Raw genomic sequence first — 15,118 nt, 5'->3', positions numbered from 1 at the left:
CTGTATACATTAATAAAGTATCCCAAAAAAAACCACTAGAGAGCCAGGGTAGTCTAGGGCAGGGATGTCAAACTCAAGGCCCAGGGGCCAAATCCGGCCCAGGGAATGCTTAGATCTGGTCCTTGGGGCTGCCCTGGAAACAGCAAAGGATCAGGCCGCAATGCCTCTGCCGTGGTGTCTCTGCTATGGGCAGCCTTCCCAAGCTCCGTTTTCGCTGGCAGAAGGTTGCAGGAAGCCGTCGCAGCTGAAAATGGAGCTTGGGAGCCATTTTCTTGGCAGAGCGCTTGGGCTAACACAGGTGCCCCCGACACAAGTGAGGTCGAGCTGACCACACACCCCTGCCCTCTCCCCCAGGTCAAACAATCCTGGTGCGGCCCTCAATGAAATCAAGTTTGATACCCCGATCTAGGGGTTAAGGCACTAGGCTAAAAACATGGAGAGTGTTCTGTCCCCCTCGCCTCAGTCCAAGCGATGACTTAATTAGCCGGCCCTATCAGCTCTGGCAGCAAGCTAGCGAGCGTCTGCCAAGTGTCTCTGTTACCTCCCTGGATGCCAATGGGTCAACAAACAGTACTTCAGCTCTAGTCAAGCAGTTGATTTGCCTGCTACGAAGAGGCATAGCAGTCCTTGCTGCTTTTATATCCTGTGGGGTGTGGCTCCATGACTCAGCACTTCCTAGGCCTGCCCCACCCCTGCTTCTGCTGTTCCCGCCTCCTGCCTACGAAACCTAGGGTCCAGCCAGGCCTGATTGCCATCAGCTGGGTCTGGAGGCGTGGCCTGGGGAGGAAGAGTTGGGGGACGGAGGCCTTGTTATCTCCTCCACCTGGCCTGCCTCTGGCTCCTGGAGCTGAGCTAGGGAAGCCGGTGCTCCTGAGATAAGTCCTGATGGCCCTTCCCCCTCACTTTCCAAGTCACTTTCTGGCAGGGGGCCCGGCTCGGGGGGCACAGACACAACAGAAACTGAGTTCTAGTCCCGCCTTAGTTATGAAAGCTGGCTGGATGACTTTGGGCCAGTCACTCACTCTCAACCCAACTCACCTGACAGGTGAGGTGGGAAAGGAGGAGGAAAGAGTATTAAAATAATAAAAGGCAGGATATAAATAAATAAAATATTCATCTGACCATATCATATGGGCCAGTGAAGCCTTTCTGTCATCCTCAATATAAAAAGTCCAACTTTTAGATATCTTATCTGGGGAGTTCTGTACATCCTAGATGGAATTTTAATTTATAAATTAAGTTTAATTTTCAAGAACCATCTTTAATCTTGGGTCCGCGGATTCCATTTTAGTATTGTTAAGGACATGAACCATTGATGATGCTTCATTGAAATGCTTTAGCCCTTGTTTGAAATATCCCAGAAATGTCTACTTTAAAAATATTCCTTATGATTTTTTGATAAAGATATTTGATATGTTTTAATTCTGTCACGGATTCCATCAGATAAGAGAGGAACTCGGGTGCCTGAGGCAACCAAAAACGTGTTCTCCACAACAGGGGTCTCCAACCTTGGTCACTTTAAGACTTGTGGACTTCAACTCCCAGAATTCCTCAGCCAGCAAAGCTGGCACTTAAATCAAGTAACACTTGATACTCAACTTCCACCCAAAATTCAACACCAATGCTTAAAGAAGACTTTTTCAAAAGAATTAAATATTTATGAGTCTCATTATCAAATGTCCCAATAAGACCCAAAGATTTCTCACTGTATGCATTACACCTTTTCTACTAGTTTTTTCCCAAGGATTTGCCATGATTGCAGAGAAAATCCTGCAGTAATAACTTCCCAAAAGAGCCCCCAAAGGGTAGCATCTGGCTGTAATTTCATTATCTAGGCAGGTGCCTGATAAAATACTGACTCAATTACAGGTAGCTCTTGACTTAGGACAGAGGTGGGTTTCAGCAGGTTCTGACCAGTTCTGGAGAACCGGTAGTGGAAATTTTGAGTAGTTCGGAGAAGCTATAATAAAAATTCTGACTGGCCCTGCCCCCATCTATTCTCTCCTCCCAAGTCCCAGCTGATTGGGAAGAAATGGGGATTTTGCAGTACCCGTCCCCTGGAGTGAGGTGGGAATGGAGATTTTATAGTATCCTTCCCCTGCCACACCCACCCAGCCACACCCACAGAACCAGTAGTAAAAAAAAATTGAAACCCACTACTGACTTAGGACCACTATTGGGGACCAGACTTTCTGCGGTTAAGCAAAGGTTAGTTAAGTGAGTTGCTGATTGTACGACCTGTTTTGCCACAGTTGTTAAGTGAATCACAGCCGCTGTGAATCATGTGATTGTTAAGTGAATCCAGTTTCCCCCACTGACTTTGTTTGGCTGGGGAATAACGCTTGCATGACCCTGGGACGCAGCATTCTGGTTGCCAAATGTCATTTTGATCATGTGATCTTGGGAAAGCTGTGATGGCGGTAACTGTTGAGAATTGCTCATAAGTCACTGTTTTCAGCGCCATCGTAACTTCAAACTGTCACTAAACAAATGGATTGTAAATTGAGAACTACCTGTATTCTTTTAGGGCTGGATAGCACTTTGGATTCAACAGGAAAAAGCTGCTTTTACAATGCACAGAGAGGCTCTTCCAAAATCCGTTTGATCTGGAAATTAGCCATAGCACTTAGTGGAGTTGTTATGCTTCCATTAATTGTTTTTTCTTAGGTAAATTTAAACTGCAACTAGCATTTCTAACTTTTTGATAATTATATTGATTGGGAACTTGGTAGCTAACTTTCCATTTTTACCAAGCAAAAAGAGCAATAGCACTTAGACTTATATATCGCTTTTACAGCCCCCTCTAAGCAGTTTACAGAGTCAGCATATTTGCCCCCAACAATCTGGGTCCTCATTTTACCCACTTCAGAAGGATGGAAGGCTGAGTCAACCTTGAGCCAGTGAGATTCAAACTGCCAAATTGCAGGCAGCTGGCAGTCAGCAGAAGTAACCTGCAGTACTGCTCTCTAACCACTGCGCCACTGTGGCTCTTTGCTGAGCATCGCTACCTCCACATACCTGGATTCTTTGAAGTGCTGCACAGCTCCTCTCTCCTTCCAAAGAGGAGAGACTTAAACCTATGATACAAATTCATTTCTAGGTTTGAAGTAAAGAACGTATCTTTTCCCTAAGAATGATTACCGCTGGCTGAGGTTTTATAAGATGATAACCTGATGAGACACAAAAGACATACATCAGAGTTTTTTTTCCCCTTCAGGATGGTTGGTTTTGCTGTGTGTCTTACAATAAACTAATCTTTATTTTAATTCAGTGGGAGTGCTAATAAAAAATCTAAGAATTTCTTTTCTATACCAGACTTTGCTCAAGATGATGCATATCCGAAGAGGGAACCATGTTCCCTGGGATTTTTTTCTTAAGGAACCCCTGTCCCACTGACTGTCTTCTGGGTTGGGGAGACAGTTCTCTCAGTTCCTATTATTTCTTTCTTTCTGATCCATTTGTATAATAAAATCCATAGACATCAATGGATCAAAACCCTTTATTTATTTATAGGGATCGTAACCAGAGCTATAGCTGAGAAAAAGCTACTCTACACCCTACCTGCCCAAAAGATCTTGTTAAATTTGGCAAGATTTTTGGACACAAGATGATTTTGAAATATTAAATGTAGATTAAAACCAGATTCCATTTCATTAATTCTCTACTGCGCTACAGCTTCCAAATATCTCCATGAGATCACAAGAAGGCTGTGAAAACAATAGTATTCCTTTGTTGCTTGTCTAAAGCAGCTGTTATTCTTCATTACAAGGATTGGCCAGGTTTATCATGTCTACATCATTCAGGAAAGGCTAACTCATCAAAGAACAGAATTAAATATATAGACCAGGATGGAAAATACAAGATATACATATTTTTTAATCATCATTGTTTTCGAACTCCTCCAAGAACTGAAAAACCGAAATTGTTTATTTAAATGGCATGCCATCCTTCTATTTTTCACAGTATGTTTGGAAACACCTTTATGTTACAGTGCTTAGACCATGTGTAACCATCAAATTTAATAGAATAACAGCTGCAAGGGACCTTGAAGGTCTTTTAGTCCAACCTCTTGCTCAAGAAGGAGACCCTATACCATTCCAGTCTCTTCCAAACAGCATAATTCAAAATATGACACATGCAAAAAGTTTAAAAACAGCAGTTAGGTTAAAAAGTAGGTGCAAATGCAGCCCGATCTTGTAAAACCTTAACAAATTAAAATTAATATTCAGGGATGCCTTAAAAGCAAACACAAAAGATGCCTGGATTGCAAGGCTGTTGGGAGGCCACTTCGCTTTTTGGCATCACATCCAAGGCCCTGCCTTGAAACACATGCCCTACATATATGTTACCTGGAAGAGGAGCAGGGAAGCTGCATTGTGGAGCTGAACATCTGGCAGTTTGATCAGACTAGAGGAAGCCTCCCTCCTCCCTTGAGACTTGATAGGAGGGAGTTTCAGGAAGGGGTGGGCAACTTGACTCTCAAAGTCCCAAACCTCTTTTGCTGTTCATGACACCATCCTTACTACAATTGTTGAACATTGAGAGCTTAGGTACCTGCCATTTTGAGTAGGAAACCGAAAAGTCATAAGTCTCATAAGAAATGGCCACTACCATACATACCTAACTTGGGAAAATGCAGAATATCCCAGCTCAGCCCAGAATCTGATAACCGCCTCTCCCCCGCCACCACCACCACTTTAGCATTATCACTGCATTGTCCTGACCATGCACTGTTGTGGTGGAATGTAGTCTGGATTCCCAGGAGGGAGGAGCTGCTTTGCCACAGGCAAAAAGGTAGCAAAACTTGGAAATTCTTTTTCCAAGAGGATTTCCAAGAGCAGAAAGAGGGTTAAAATGGCTACTCCCTAGCAGTTCCCAGAGTATTTCTATGGTTATGCAAATTAGCAATAGCACTTAGGCTTATATGCTTTACAGCCCTCTGTAAAGCAGCTGACAGAGTCAATCTATTGCCCCCCAACAATCAGGGTCCTCATTTTACTGATCTCAGCAAGATGGAAGGCTGAGTCAACCCTGAGCCATTCAGAATTGAACTCTAGTTAGCAGTGAGTTAGCCTGCAGTACTTCATTATAACTACTGCGCCACCATAGCTCATGGTGCTTTATTATTTAGTCTGGCAAGATTATGTCTGTACATGAAGAACAATAAAGGAAACTACCCAGGAGTAACCCCTTACTGAATGTTTTTCTTAGTTCTTGGGGCCTGACACACATTAAGGGCAGTTGCTTGTCTGTAAGATCTTGAAACGTGGTAGACGATAGGATGGATGTCCAAGTTAATCCAAGAGAAAACCCCCAAATGCAACACTTACCAGATGCTATGTTGACAGGAGGGTCCCCTGTATCTGGCGGCCTGTCACTCTCCCAAATTATAATGTTAGGTATCTATTTCGACAGAATGTTTGCTTCCTAGCCTGTAAAAGAGAGCTAGAGAGCTCCTGGAGGTCTAGCCGTTCAGAGGCTGATCGGACACTAGTGAAGTCCTATACTAGGACTTACCTAGTGGCATTGAGGGAAGCGAGGCGTTGCTACGCCTCCTCCCTCATTGCGTCGGCAGATAACCGCCCAGCCGCCCTGTTTGGTGACCTGCCCTCCTTCATCAGGGGGAGCGGGATGACCCGCTGCAGGGACGTGCTGAGGAGTTTAACGGTTATCTATACGATAAAATCGTTCAGCTTCGGGACGGGTTGGACCAAAATTGCGGTGACTCAGGCGAGGCGCCCGAGGGTGGTCTTGGTGACATTGTCTGGGATGAGTTTGACCCTGTGGCTCCCGAGGACATGGACAGGTTGCTGGGTAGGTTGAATGCCACCACGTGTTTACTGGACCCGTGCCCTCCTGGCTGGTGCTGGCCACCAGGAGGTGACACGAGGCTGGCTCCAGGCGATTACGATCGCTTCTTTGGTGGAGGTGTCTTCCGCCGCCTTGAAAGAGGCGGTGGTGAGGCCCTCTTCAAGAAGCCTTCGCTGTTTTAGGTAATTATCGTCCGGTCTCCAACCTTCGCTTCGCGGCGAAGGTTGTAGAGAGTATGGTGGCATATCAGTTTCCCTTACACCTGGATGAAACTGTCTATCTAGACCCGTTCCAGTCCGGTTTCCGGCCCGGTTACAGCACGGAGACGGCTTTGGTCGCGTTGGTGGATGATCTCTGGAGGGCCAGGGATAGGGTTGTTCCTCTGCCCTGGTCCTATTAGACCTCTCAGCGGCTTTTGATACCATCGACCATGGTATCCTGCTGCGCCGGTTGGAGGATTGGGAGTGGAGGCACCGCTTATCGGTGGTTCTCCTCCTATCTCTCCGACCGGTCGCAGTCGGTGTTGACAGGGGGGCAGAGGTCGGCCCCGAGGCGCCTCACTTGTGGGGTGCCGCAGGGGTCGATCCTCTCGCCCCTTCTGTTCAACATCTACATGAAGCCGCTGGGTGAGATCATCAGTGGTTTCGGCGTGAGGTACCAGCTGTATGCGGATGACACCCAGCTGTACTTTTCCACGCCGGGCCACCCCAACGGTTATCAAGTGCTGTCCCGTGTCTGGAGGCCGACGGGTCTGGATGGGGAGAAACAGGCTCAAGCTCAATCCTCCAAGACAGAGTGGCTGTGGATGCCGCATCCCGCACAGTCAGCTAAATCCGTGGCTGACCATCGGTGGCGAGTCATTGGCCCCGATGGAGAGGGTGCGCAACTTAGGCGTCCTCCTGGATGAACGGCTGTCTCTAGAAGATCATTTGACGGCCGTCTCCAGGAGAGCGTTCTACCAGGTTTGCCTGGTGCGCCAGTTGCGCCCCTTTCTGGACCGGGATGCCCTATGCACGGTCACTCACGCACTCGTGACGTCTCGCCTGGATTACTGCAATGCTCTCTACATGGGGCTCCCTTGAAGGGCATCCGAGGCTACAGTTAGTCCAGAATGCGGCTGCGCTGGTGATAGAGGAGCCCCCCGTGGCCCCCGTGTTACACCTATCCGGTGCAGCCTGCCCTGGCTACCTGTGGCCTTCCGGGTGCGCTTCAAGGTTTTGGTGACCACCTTTAAAGCGCTCCATGGCATAGGGCCGGGTTATCTACGGGACCGCCTACTGCTACCGAATACCTCTCACCGACCCGTGCGCTCTCACAGAGAGGGACTCCTCAGGGTGCCGTCAGCGAGGCAATGTCGTCTGGCGGCGCCCAGGGGAAGGGCCTTCTCTGTGGGGGCTCCCACCCTCTGGAACGAACTACCCCCAGGACTTCGTCAGCTTCCGGACCTTCGGACCTTCCGCCGCGAGCTTAAAACATACTTATTTAATTGCGCAGGACTGAGCTAGATTTTAATTTACGGGTTTTAAATTGGGTTTTATTTTCATATTTTTAATTTAGGCTTTTAGAATAAGTTTTTTAATTGTTTTTAGACTGTATTTATCTATTTTTAAATGCCTGTAAACCGCCCTGAGTCCTTCGGGAGATAGGGCGGTATATAAATTTAAATAATAAATAAATAAAATAATAAATAAAAGACATGTACAGTAACACAACAGTAACACATTAAATTGTCCTTTTGCAAAACCTCACATCTGTTGCTAAATGCTGACAGTAGGGGTGACTTTATAGCTGCTCAGTTCTTGTTGAAAAAACAATTTGCCTAAAAGTTGCAATGTAGGTGCACAGATACAAATGAAGAAACAATGGCTACAATTTAAATGGAATGATAACACATGTCACCATTGTAGAAAATGCCAGCCAGGTATCCGTGTCCCAACAGATAATAAAAGGCAACTTTAATGATCTTTATTGCTTCACTTCTTATGGTTGAGTTTTGTTTTTTAATCAGGTTTAGACCAGACTGTTCTTCAAACAGAGTGGGTCACGTAGAGAAAGGAGAGGAAAATGGTGGGATTGGGTTAAACAAGCTACGGGTGTCACATGGCTCCCTGGCCTTATTTTTGTGATCCAGAATATTTTCAGACTATGCCTTTAAAATCTAGCTGCAAAATGCCATGAATTCTTATAGAAGAGCAAAATGGGTGCATTAAATTGCTTTCCAAAATTGGAAGTATATTTTTAAAAACCCAAACCAAAAAGTTTGACCCTTCCACTGCGGTGACAACCTCATATCACTAGTCATATATCCAAAAGCTATCCACTTCAATAAAAGGCGATGTAAGTTTTTCCCCCTGCCCAGTCCCATCCCCATTCCCACCAGTATGGTTAAGTTTTCCCAGCAATCCTCCCCAAGTGAGGGGAGAAAGCATTTCAGGGCTAAAGAATTTCAAGGCAACAAAGATAAAGCATTGGGTGGCATTGGATTCCCATTCGAGTCTTTTTCTGGCGCCCCTGATTTCAAGCGCCATCTCAAACGAACTTACCACTGCTTGAAATGTCTCCATGGGACAGGTCCAAGCAGAGTAGCCTTCAGGCTGGACTATCATTTCTTCTAGGGGTCCCTGTTTGACCCCTTGCCTTCTTCCTCTAGGGCAGGACTTTGTGTTTTCCTGGCTGAGACCTACACTCCTCCATTCGTAGCATGTCACACAAGGTGTGCTTCAAAGCAGGGCAGGGACAAAAAAAAGCCATGACTGATTTGACTTCTATTATATTTTAAATTTAATTCAACTAAAAAGCATTGAATGCCGTACATTAACACGGAATGCTTTGGTCATGCATTTTTGTCTCTCTTCACGTTAAATATGGCCATTTTCATTGTAACAACTTTGCTGTTTCCTATGGGCCACTTTTAGGAGCTGCAGGTGGCCTTGGAGTCTCCGGTTGAGTAGACCTTCTGCTATAAACCCAACTGATCCTTGGAGGAGCTATGGAGGGCAAAGGCAAGGCACTGCTTCTGTGTCTCTCACTTTGGTCCCTGCTTGCAAACCGGAGCATCATAGAATCCTAGAGATAGAAAGGGCTACCTAGACCAGGGATGTCAAACTCAAGGCCAGGGGGCCAGATCTAGCCCACTGGGTACTTAGATCTGGCCCGCAGGGCTGCCCCGGAAACAGCAAAGGACCGGCCAACGGTGCCTCTGCCAGTGAAAAAGGAGCTCGGGAGGGCTGCCTCCCACACTCCATTTTTACTGGCAGAGGGTTGCAGGAGGCCGTCACAGCCGAAAACAGAGCTTGGGAGCCTCTTTTCTCTGGCAGAGCGCTTGGGCCATGACAGGCGTCCCCGACACAAGTGACATTGAGTTGGCCACACCCACCCTAGCCATGTCCACCCAAGCCCCCCAAGATCAAACACAACCCTGATGCGGCCCTCAATGAAATCAAGTTTGACACCCCTGACCCTAGACCATGAAGAGCAGAGCAAGAATCCAAATTAAAGCATCCTTAAAAGATAGATGACAAATGCAGCTGTGAAAACATTCCATGAAACTCACTATCTCCCTCTGTTCTTACTTTCATTTAATGTTTTCCTAGCGTTCAGTTTAAATCTGCCTTCCTGTAAACAGAAGAATAATCTGTATTGTATTGCTATGCTATCTAGGACCGTAGAAAAACACACCTTTACTCTTTTCTTTGTGACATCCCTTCCAATACTTGAAAACTGCCATCAGGTTCCTCCATGGTTGTTTTCTCTTCATGGTAAATATTAAACATTGGGGGGGAATGTAATCTGGGGAGGAGAGGCTCTTTCCCAGAGGACAAAGAGACAGTAAAGCTTGGGATGTCCGGTAGGCAGGAAGAGAGCAAAGTGGGAATCCTCCCTAATAATTCACAGAGTATACTTATTGTTATTGCAGATAATTGCTTTAGTCTGGCAAGATTCTGTTTGTAGGCAAGCAACAATAAACTCAAATGTCACTCCACGTTGTACTGGTTTCTTTGGGTCTGACGATATGCAGTTTCCCAGTCTTCTCTCATAAGAGTTAGATTCCAGTTCTCTGTCCATTGTCCTTGCACTTCTTTTGATCTGTCCCAGTTTCTCTCGTTTTTTTCTTAATATGGAGTGCCAGAACAAAATGGAATCCTTAAGGTGGAATGCAGAATGGAAGGGAACTATTATCTCCACGAGTTGAAAATTAGAAGAGAGATGACTGCTCTGTACCAGGAAGGAGAGAAGAGCAACAGGCCAAGAGATGTCTGGGCTCAAGTTCTCCCTGTAATGCACTGTCACAATGCGGGAAGACCTAAAACATATATTTCAAGGCTCAAAGGGAGGACCAATAAGTCTAACTAATGTCCTATGTCAAATGGTAACTTATGCAGGTGGAAAAATCAATGGTTAAGATCAGTAGTGGTTTTCACTTACCTTTGCTACCGGTTCGGAACTGGGAGTGCGCACTTGTGCGCACATGCTTCACTCATGCGTGGCGCTTCTGCACATGCGCAGAACGTCCATGATGACATCTGGGGGAGGGCGGAGCCTCCTGCCGCCACCGCTACCAGCTCGCCCAAACCGGGGCGAACCATTAGAAATCCACCACTGGTTAAGATGCTCTAGAACAGGGGTCTCCAACCTTGGCAACTTTAAGACTTGTGGACTTCAACTCCCAGAATTCCTCAGCCAGACCCCTGCTCTAGAAAGGGTCCCATGAAGAAAAGTCCACAGTCATCCTTATATATAAAACAGAGGCCTCTAGTGGTTTGGTTCTATACCGAACCACTTGCTTATATGTAAGCTTATTCTATCCCGTAAATAGCCAGTTGAGTGCCAGTAGGTTCTTTAAGTATTAAGGACAATAAACACACTCGTAGAATAAAGAGCCCAAATGTTCATTGAGCTGATACTAATTACCAGAAATAAGTATACCGACATGCCTTTTCTGTGGTCAGGAACTCCAAAGAAACTATGGACAAACCACTTTCTGGTGCCAGCTGGAACATGGCACACTGAAGTTTCCAGTCTCACCCGGACTTCTCTTGGCTTAAATAGTTTCTCATAAGTGGAGGAGGGTGATCTAATTTAACATCTGGAAATGCCTGCTAAGAACATTCCAGAGGGAGGCGTTTTTTGTTTTGTTTTTTTGGCATCTGTCAACTCATCCTCCCTTTCAACAGTTAGACATCTGTTTGTTACACCAATAAGGTTGAGATAAACGATGTAAGTCTAGGACAGCAGGTCTCTGAGCATCAAGGTCAGTAGGAGACAAGGCTATTAAGAAGGTACTAAAAAGAAATAGGGGGTGCCAAGGCAAGCAAATAATACTATATGGAGTGGTATAGAAGAAAACTTTTTAAGGTACCAGAGGAAAATGGATCAAGCCATTATATCTTATTTCCATTTCTTCCACATGAACACTACGAAGCCTCAGATGATGTCCTGGACTTTCAGGGTAAGGAAGGTTTAGCTGTAAGAAGAATCACAGCTGCGAATTCAGCTCTCTGTGTGTTTTGCATATAGACATTGCTTAAATTCTGCAAAAGCTAAATAAGAGATTAACAAATAATCTAGGGGCGACATGATAGCAGTGTTCCAATATCTCAGGGGCTGCCACAAAGAAGAGGGAGTCAAGCTATTCTCCAAAGCACCTGAAGGCAGGACAAGAAGCAATGGGTGGAAACTAATCAAGGAGAGAAGCAACTTAGAACTAAGCAGAAATTCCCTGACAGTTAGAACAATTAATCAGTGGAACAACTTACTCCCAGAAGTTGTAAATGCTCCAACACTGGAAGTTTTTAAGATATTGGATAAACATTTGTTTGAATGGGTTTCCTGCCTGAACAGGGGGTGGGCCATTGAAGCACTTGGAGATTTATCTGTGTCCTCAGGATCTACTCAGCACTACTCAGGTGACCCTGAGAACACAGTTAAATCTCCAAGTGTTTCAAGGACCCTCTAAAAGGATGCAAATGACCAGCTGTCTGCAAGGAATATAAATCCTTTCATTCTCCACTATCCTGTCAGAGCTGAAGAAGCTTCTTGGATGAGAAGCGAAATGTCTTCAAAGAAAAAACAAGAAAGTCTAGTTGCCTCCTGAAAAAACACCTTTGGGAGAATAGCACTGATGTAAGAGTAATACCAGTTTCTGCTCCATTGAGGAATTACGTCTTTTAATGCTCTCTTCTAATTTTTAAAATGAGGGGATGCGGTGGCTCAGGGGCTAGGATGTTGAGCTTGTCGATCAGAAGGTCGGCAGCTCGGCAGTTCGAATCCCTTGTGCTGCCGTGTAATGGGGTAAGCTCCCCGTTACTTGTCCCAGCTTCTGCCAACCTAGCAGTTTCGTAAGCATGTAAAAATGCAAGTAGAAAAAATAGGGACCACCTTTGGTGGGAAGGTAACAGCGTTCCGTGCACCTTTGGCGTTGAGTCATGCCGGCCACATGACCACAGAGATGTCTTCGGACAGCGCTGGCTCTTTGGCTTTGAAACAGAGATGAGCACTGCCCCCTAGAGTTGGCAACTACTAGCACGTATGTGCGAGGGGAACCTTTACCTTTACCTTTTTAATTTTTAAAACAAGTTTATATTGCAGAGAGAACGTTTTGAAAAGAGCAGGGCCCCACCCCTTTCCTTGCATTCTTACTGGGTATGGTATGATTATCTATACAAAACAAATAGTTTGTCGGTCAGCACTGCTTTTTCTCTGCCCATTTGCGGGGGGGAGCAAAGTAATGTCTCAAGAGGTCAATTTGATCCAGGTTTGTTGAACTTTTCTTCCTCTTCTTGCCTAATCTGGTTTTGCCTCCTGGAAACCCAGAAATGACAACAGAAGGTGGGGTGTTCTCAATACTTCTCTGGGGTGATTTGCCACAATAAAAGCATCTCGTTCTTCCCCGATAGGTCGCTGTACTGATTTGCAGATCCAGTTCACTGAAGCTGTCTCTGCAGTGGCCGACCAGAAAGATCTGATTGCGAAGCTGGAGCAGGATCTCAGCACCATGCAGTCACTGTCTGCCATGCATCGCCCAGATGCTGAGGTGAGTCCCTGAAGAAGACAGCAAAGACAGTCAGTGGGGGACCATGTAGGTGAGACACCATCTGTAAAACTAGTGTGAGTGGGTTTTTGTTTTGTTTTTTCAAAATCTATAATGATCCAAATTTGCTGCTTGTCATGCCCCATTCTTTATCAGAATAACAGAGTTGGAAGGGACCTTGGAGGTCTTCTAGTCTAACTCCCTGCTTAGGCAGGAAACTCTACGCCACTTCAGAAAAACGGTTATCCAATCTCTTCTTAAAAACTTCCAATGTTGGAGCATTCACAACTTCTGGAGGCAAGCACTGATTAATTGTTCTAACTGCCAGGAAATTTCTCCTTACTTCTAGGTTGCTTCTCCTTGATTAGTTTCCACCCATTTCTTCTTGTCCTGCCCTCAGGTGCTTTGGAGAACAGCTTGACTCCCTCTTCTTTGCGGAAACCCCTGAGATATTAGAACACTGCTATCATGTCTCCCCTAGTCCTCCTTTTCATTAAACAAGACATACCCAGTTCCTGCAACCGTTCTTCATATGTTTTAGCCTCTAGTCCCCTAATCATCTTTGTTGCTCTTCTCTGCACTTTTTCTAGAGTTTGCATATCTTTCTTTACATTGTGGTAACCAAAACTTGATCTAGTATTCCAAGTGTGGCCTTACCAAGGAATTATAAAGTGGTATTAACACTTCACGTGATCGTGATTCTATCCCTCTGTTTATGCAGCCCAGAACTGTGTTGGCTTTTTTGGCAGCTGCTGCACACTGCTGGCTCATATCTAAATTGTTGTCCACTAGGATTCCAGATCCCTCTCATAGTTACTACTATTGAGCAAGGTACCACATATACTGTACCTGTGGATCAGAATATCTATCATTTTTGTTTGGGGGAAATATTCTGATTAGCAAGAACATCAGCCTTTCCTTTGAAGGACATAACAGATGGTCCTGCGCACTTCAAATCCAGAGAGAAAAGAAAAGCTTAGTGAAGGAGCCAAGAGCGAAAAAGATAACTAGCTCCAACTTCTCACTGTACCAAGGCAGTGATGAAAGCTTACCTCAAAGAAGGAATTCTTTACCTGTCCATTCATTTATTTTCTTCTTCTTCTGTTTTCCAAAGGGTGCTGCCATTCAAAACTTGGAGACTGTTCCTGAGCCCATTAAAGAAGCAACGGCACTTTTCTATGGTAAATGTCTCATTTGGATTCTTCTCAAGCACATTGTTGGAAAACATTTAACGGTTTAATCAGCAAGAAAAGTGGCAGAATCCATCTTCACTGTGTTGTGACCTAGGCCCAAGTAGTTACTACCAGACACAATCAGTTCTAAACAAATATATTTACTTAGAACAACTGAGAAGTACTTCATTCTCAGCTTAGTCCAAATTCATTCCAAAACAAAATCCTTCAGAAAAAGTCCTTCAGCCTTATCACAAACGTTTGTCTTCTTTGGCACCCTGCCAAAGGCTTTTGTTGGCAAAGCCCCACAAAGTTCAGAAACAAGAGACGCGGACTAGAAACTAATGTAGCAATGTTGCTTTCCTACAAAGAGCCCAAGAGCTCTTGCTGCTCTTTTAAACCTTATGGGAGGGGCCAATCATTTCCTGGCCTTACTCCCGAGTAGTCCTTTTTGCTTTAGCTGCTCTTGCCTTCTGGCAGTTCTTCGCATGTGTGTACTAGGAACAGACTCCTCCTGTTCCTCTGCCTCTCTGCTGTCTGCCTCTGGAGGCTCTGGAGTCTGTGCATTGCTCCCAAATGGCCCTGGCCCCATTGCTGCCTCCGACGCAGAGCCCTTGTCCGGGCCTTCCCCTGACTCCAGGACTGGCCCATTGTCCTCCAAAGTCTCCTCACTGTCCAACTGTGCTGTCAGCTCCACAGGCTACTGGTGGACCACAACTCACTGGCCACAAGTCCTTCTCTGAGCCCCACCAGGTTTGTAATACATTTTGCAGGCAGAACATTTTTTCAGTACTCCATGGGTCTGGCCTTCGTCTCCATCTCTTCTCCATCTCTAACCACTGTCTGTTTTTCAGGCCAGCCATCATCAGCAAGCACCCAGATTCCAGAAGGTCAAGTCGATTCTTTGCTCTCGATCATCTCTAGCCAGAGGGAGCGTTTTCGGACCCGGAACCATGAGTTGGAAGCGGTAAGAGACAGTGGAGTTTTCTCACACCTAAATCTGGCTGAGGAGATTTGATAAGATGCCCATCCAAGAGCCAGAGGCCAGAATCAACAAATTCATTCTTTTTTTTTATATGTCATTTTTCATACAAACATGCCGGCC

At 45.6% G+C, this 15,118-nt stretch overlaps 1 protein-coding gene across 1 annotated transcript in view; it reads left to right on the top strand.

Moving 5' to 3' along the window:
* Positions 1-15,118, top strand: part of CUX1 (cut like homeobox 1) — a 374,189-nt gene that overhangs the window by 339,961 nt on the left and 19,110 nt on the right. The window contains exons 15-17 of the mRNA XM_058164380.1: positions 12,708-12,844; positions 13,956-14,022; positions 14,868-14,980. Coding sequence (XP_058020363.1) covers positions 12,708-12,844; positions 13,956-14,022; positions 14,868-14,980 — 317 coding nt within the window. The remainder of the gene's footprint in view (positions 1-12,707; positions 12,845-13,955; positions 14,023-14,867; positions 14,981-15,118) is intronic.

This window comes from Ahaetulla prasina, chromosome 1 (genome assembly GCF_028640845.1).
Source record: "Ahaetulla prasina isolate Xishuangbanna chromosome 1, ASM2864084v1, whole genome shotgun sequence".
NCBI classification, from domain to species: domain Eukaryota; kingdom Metazoa; phylum Chordata; class Lepidosauria; order Squamata; family Colubridae; genus Ahaetulla; species Ahaetulla prasina.
This window is presented reverse-complemented; position numbering and strand designations above follow the sequence as displayed.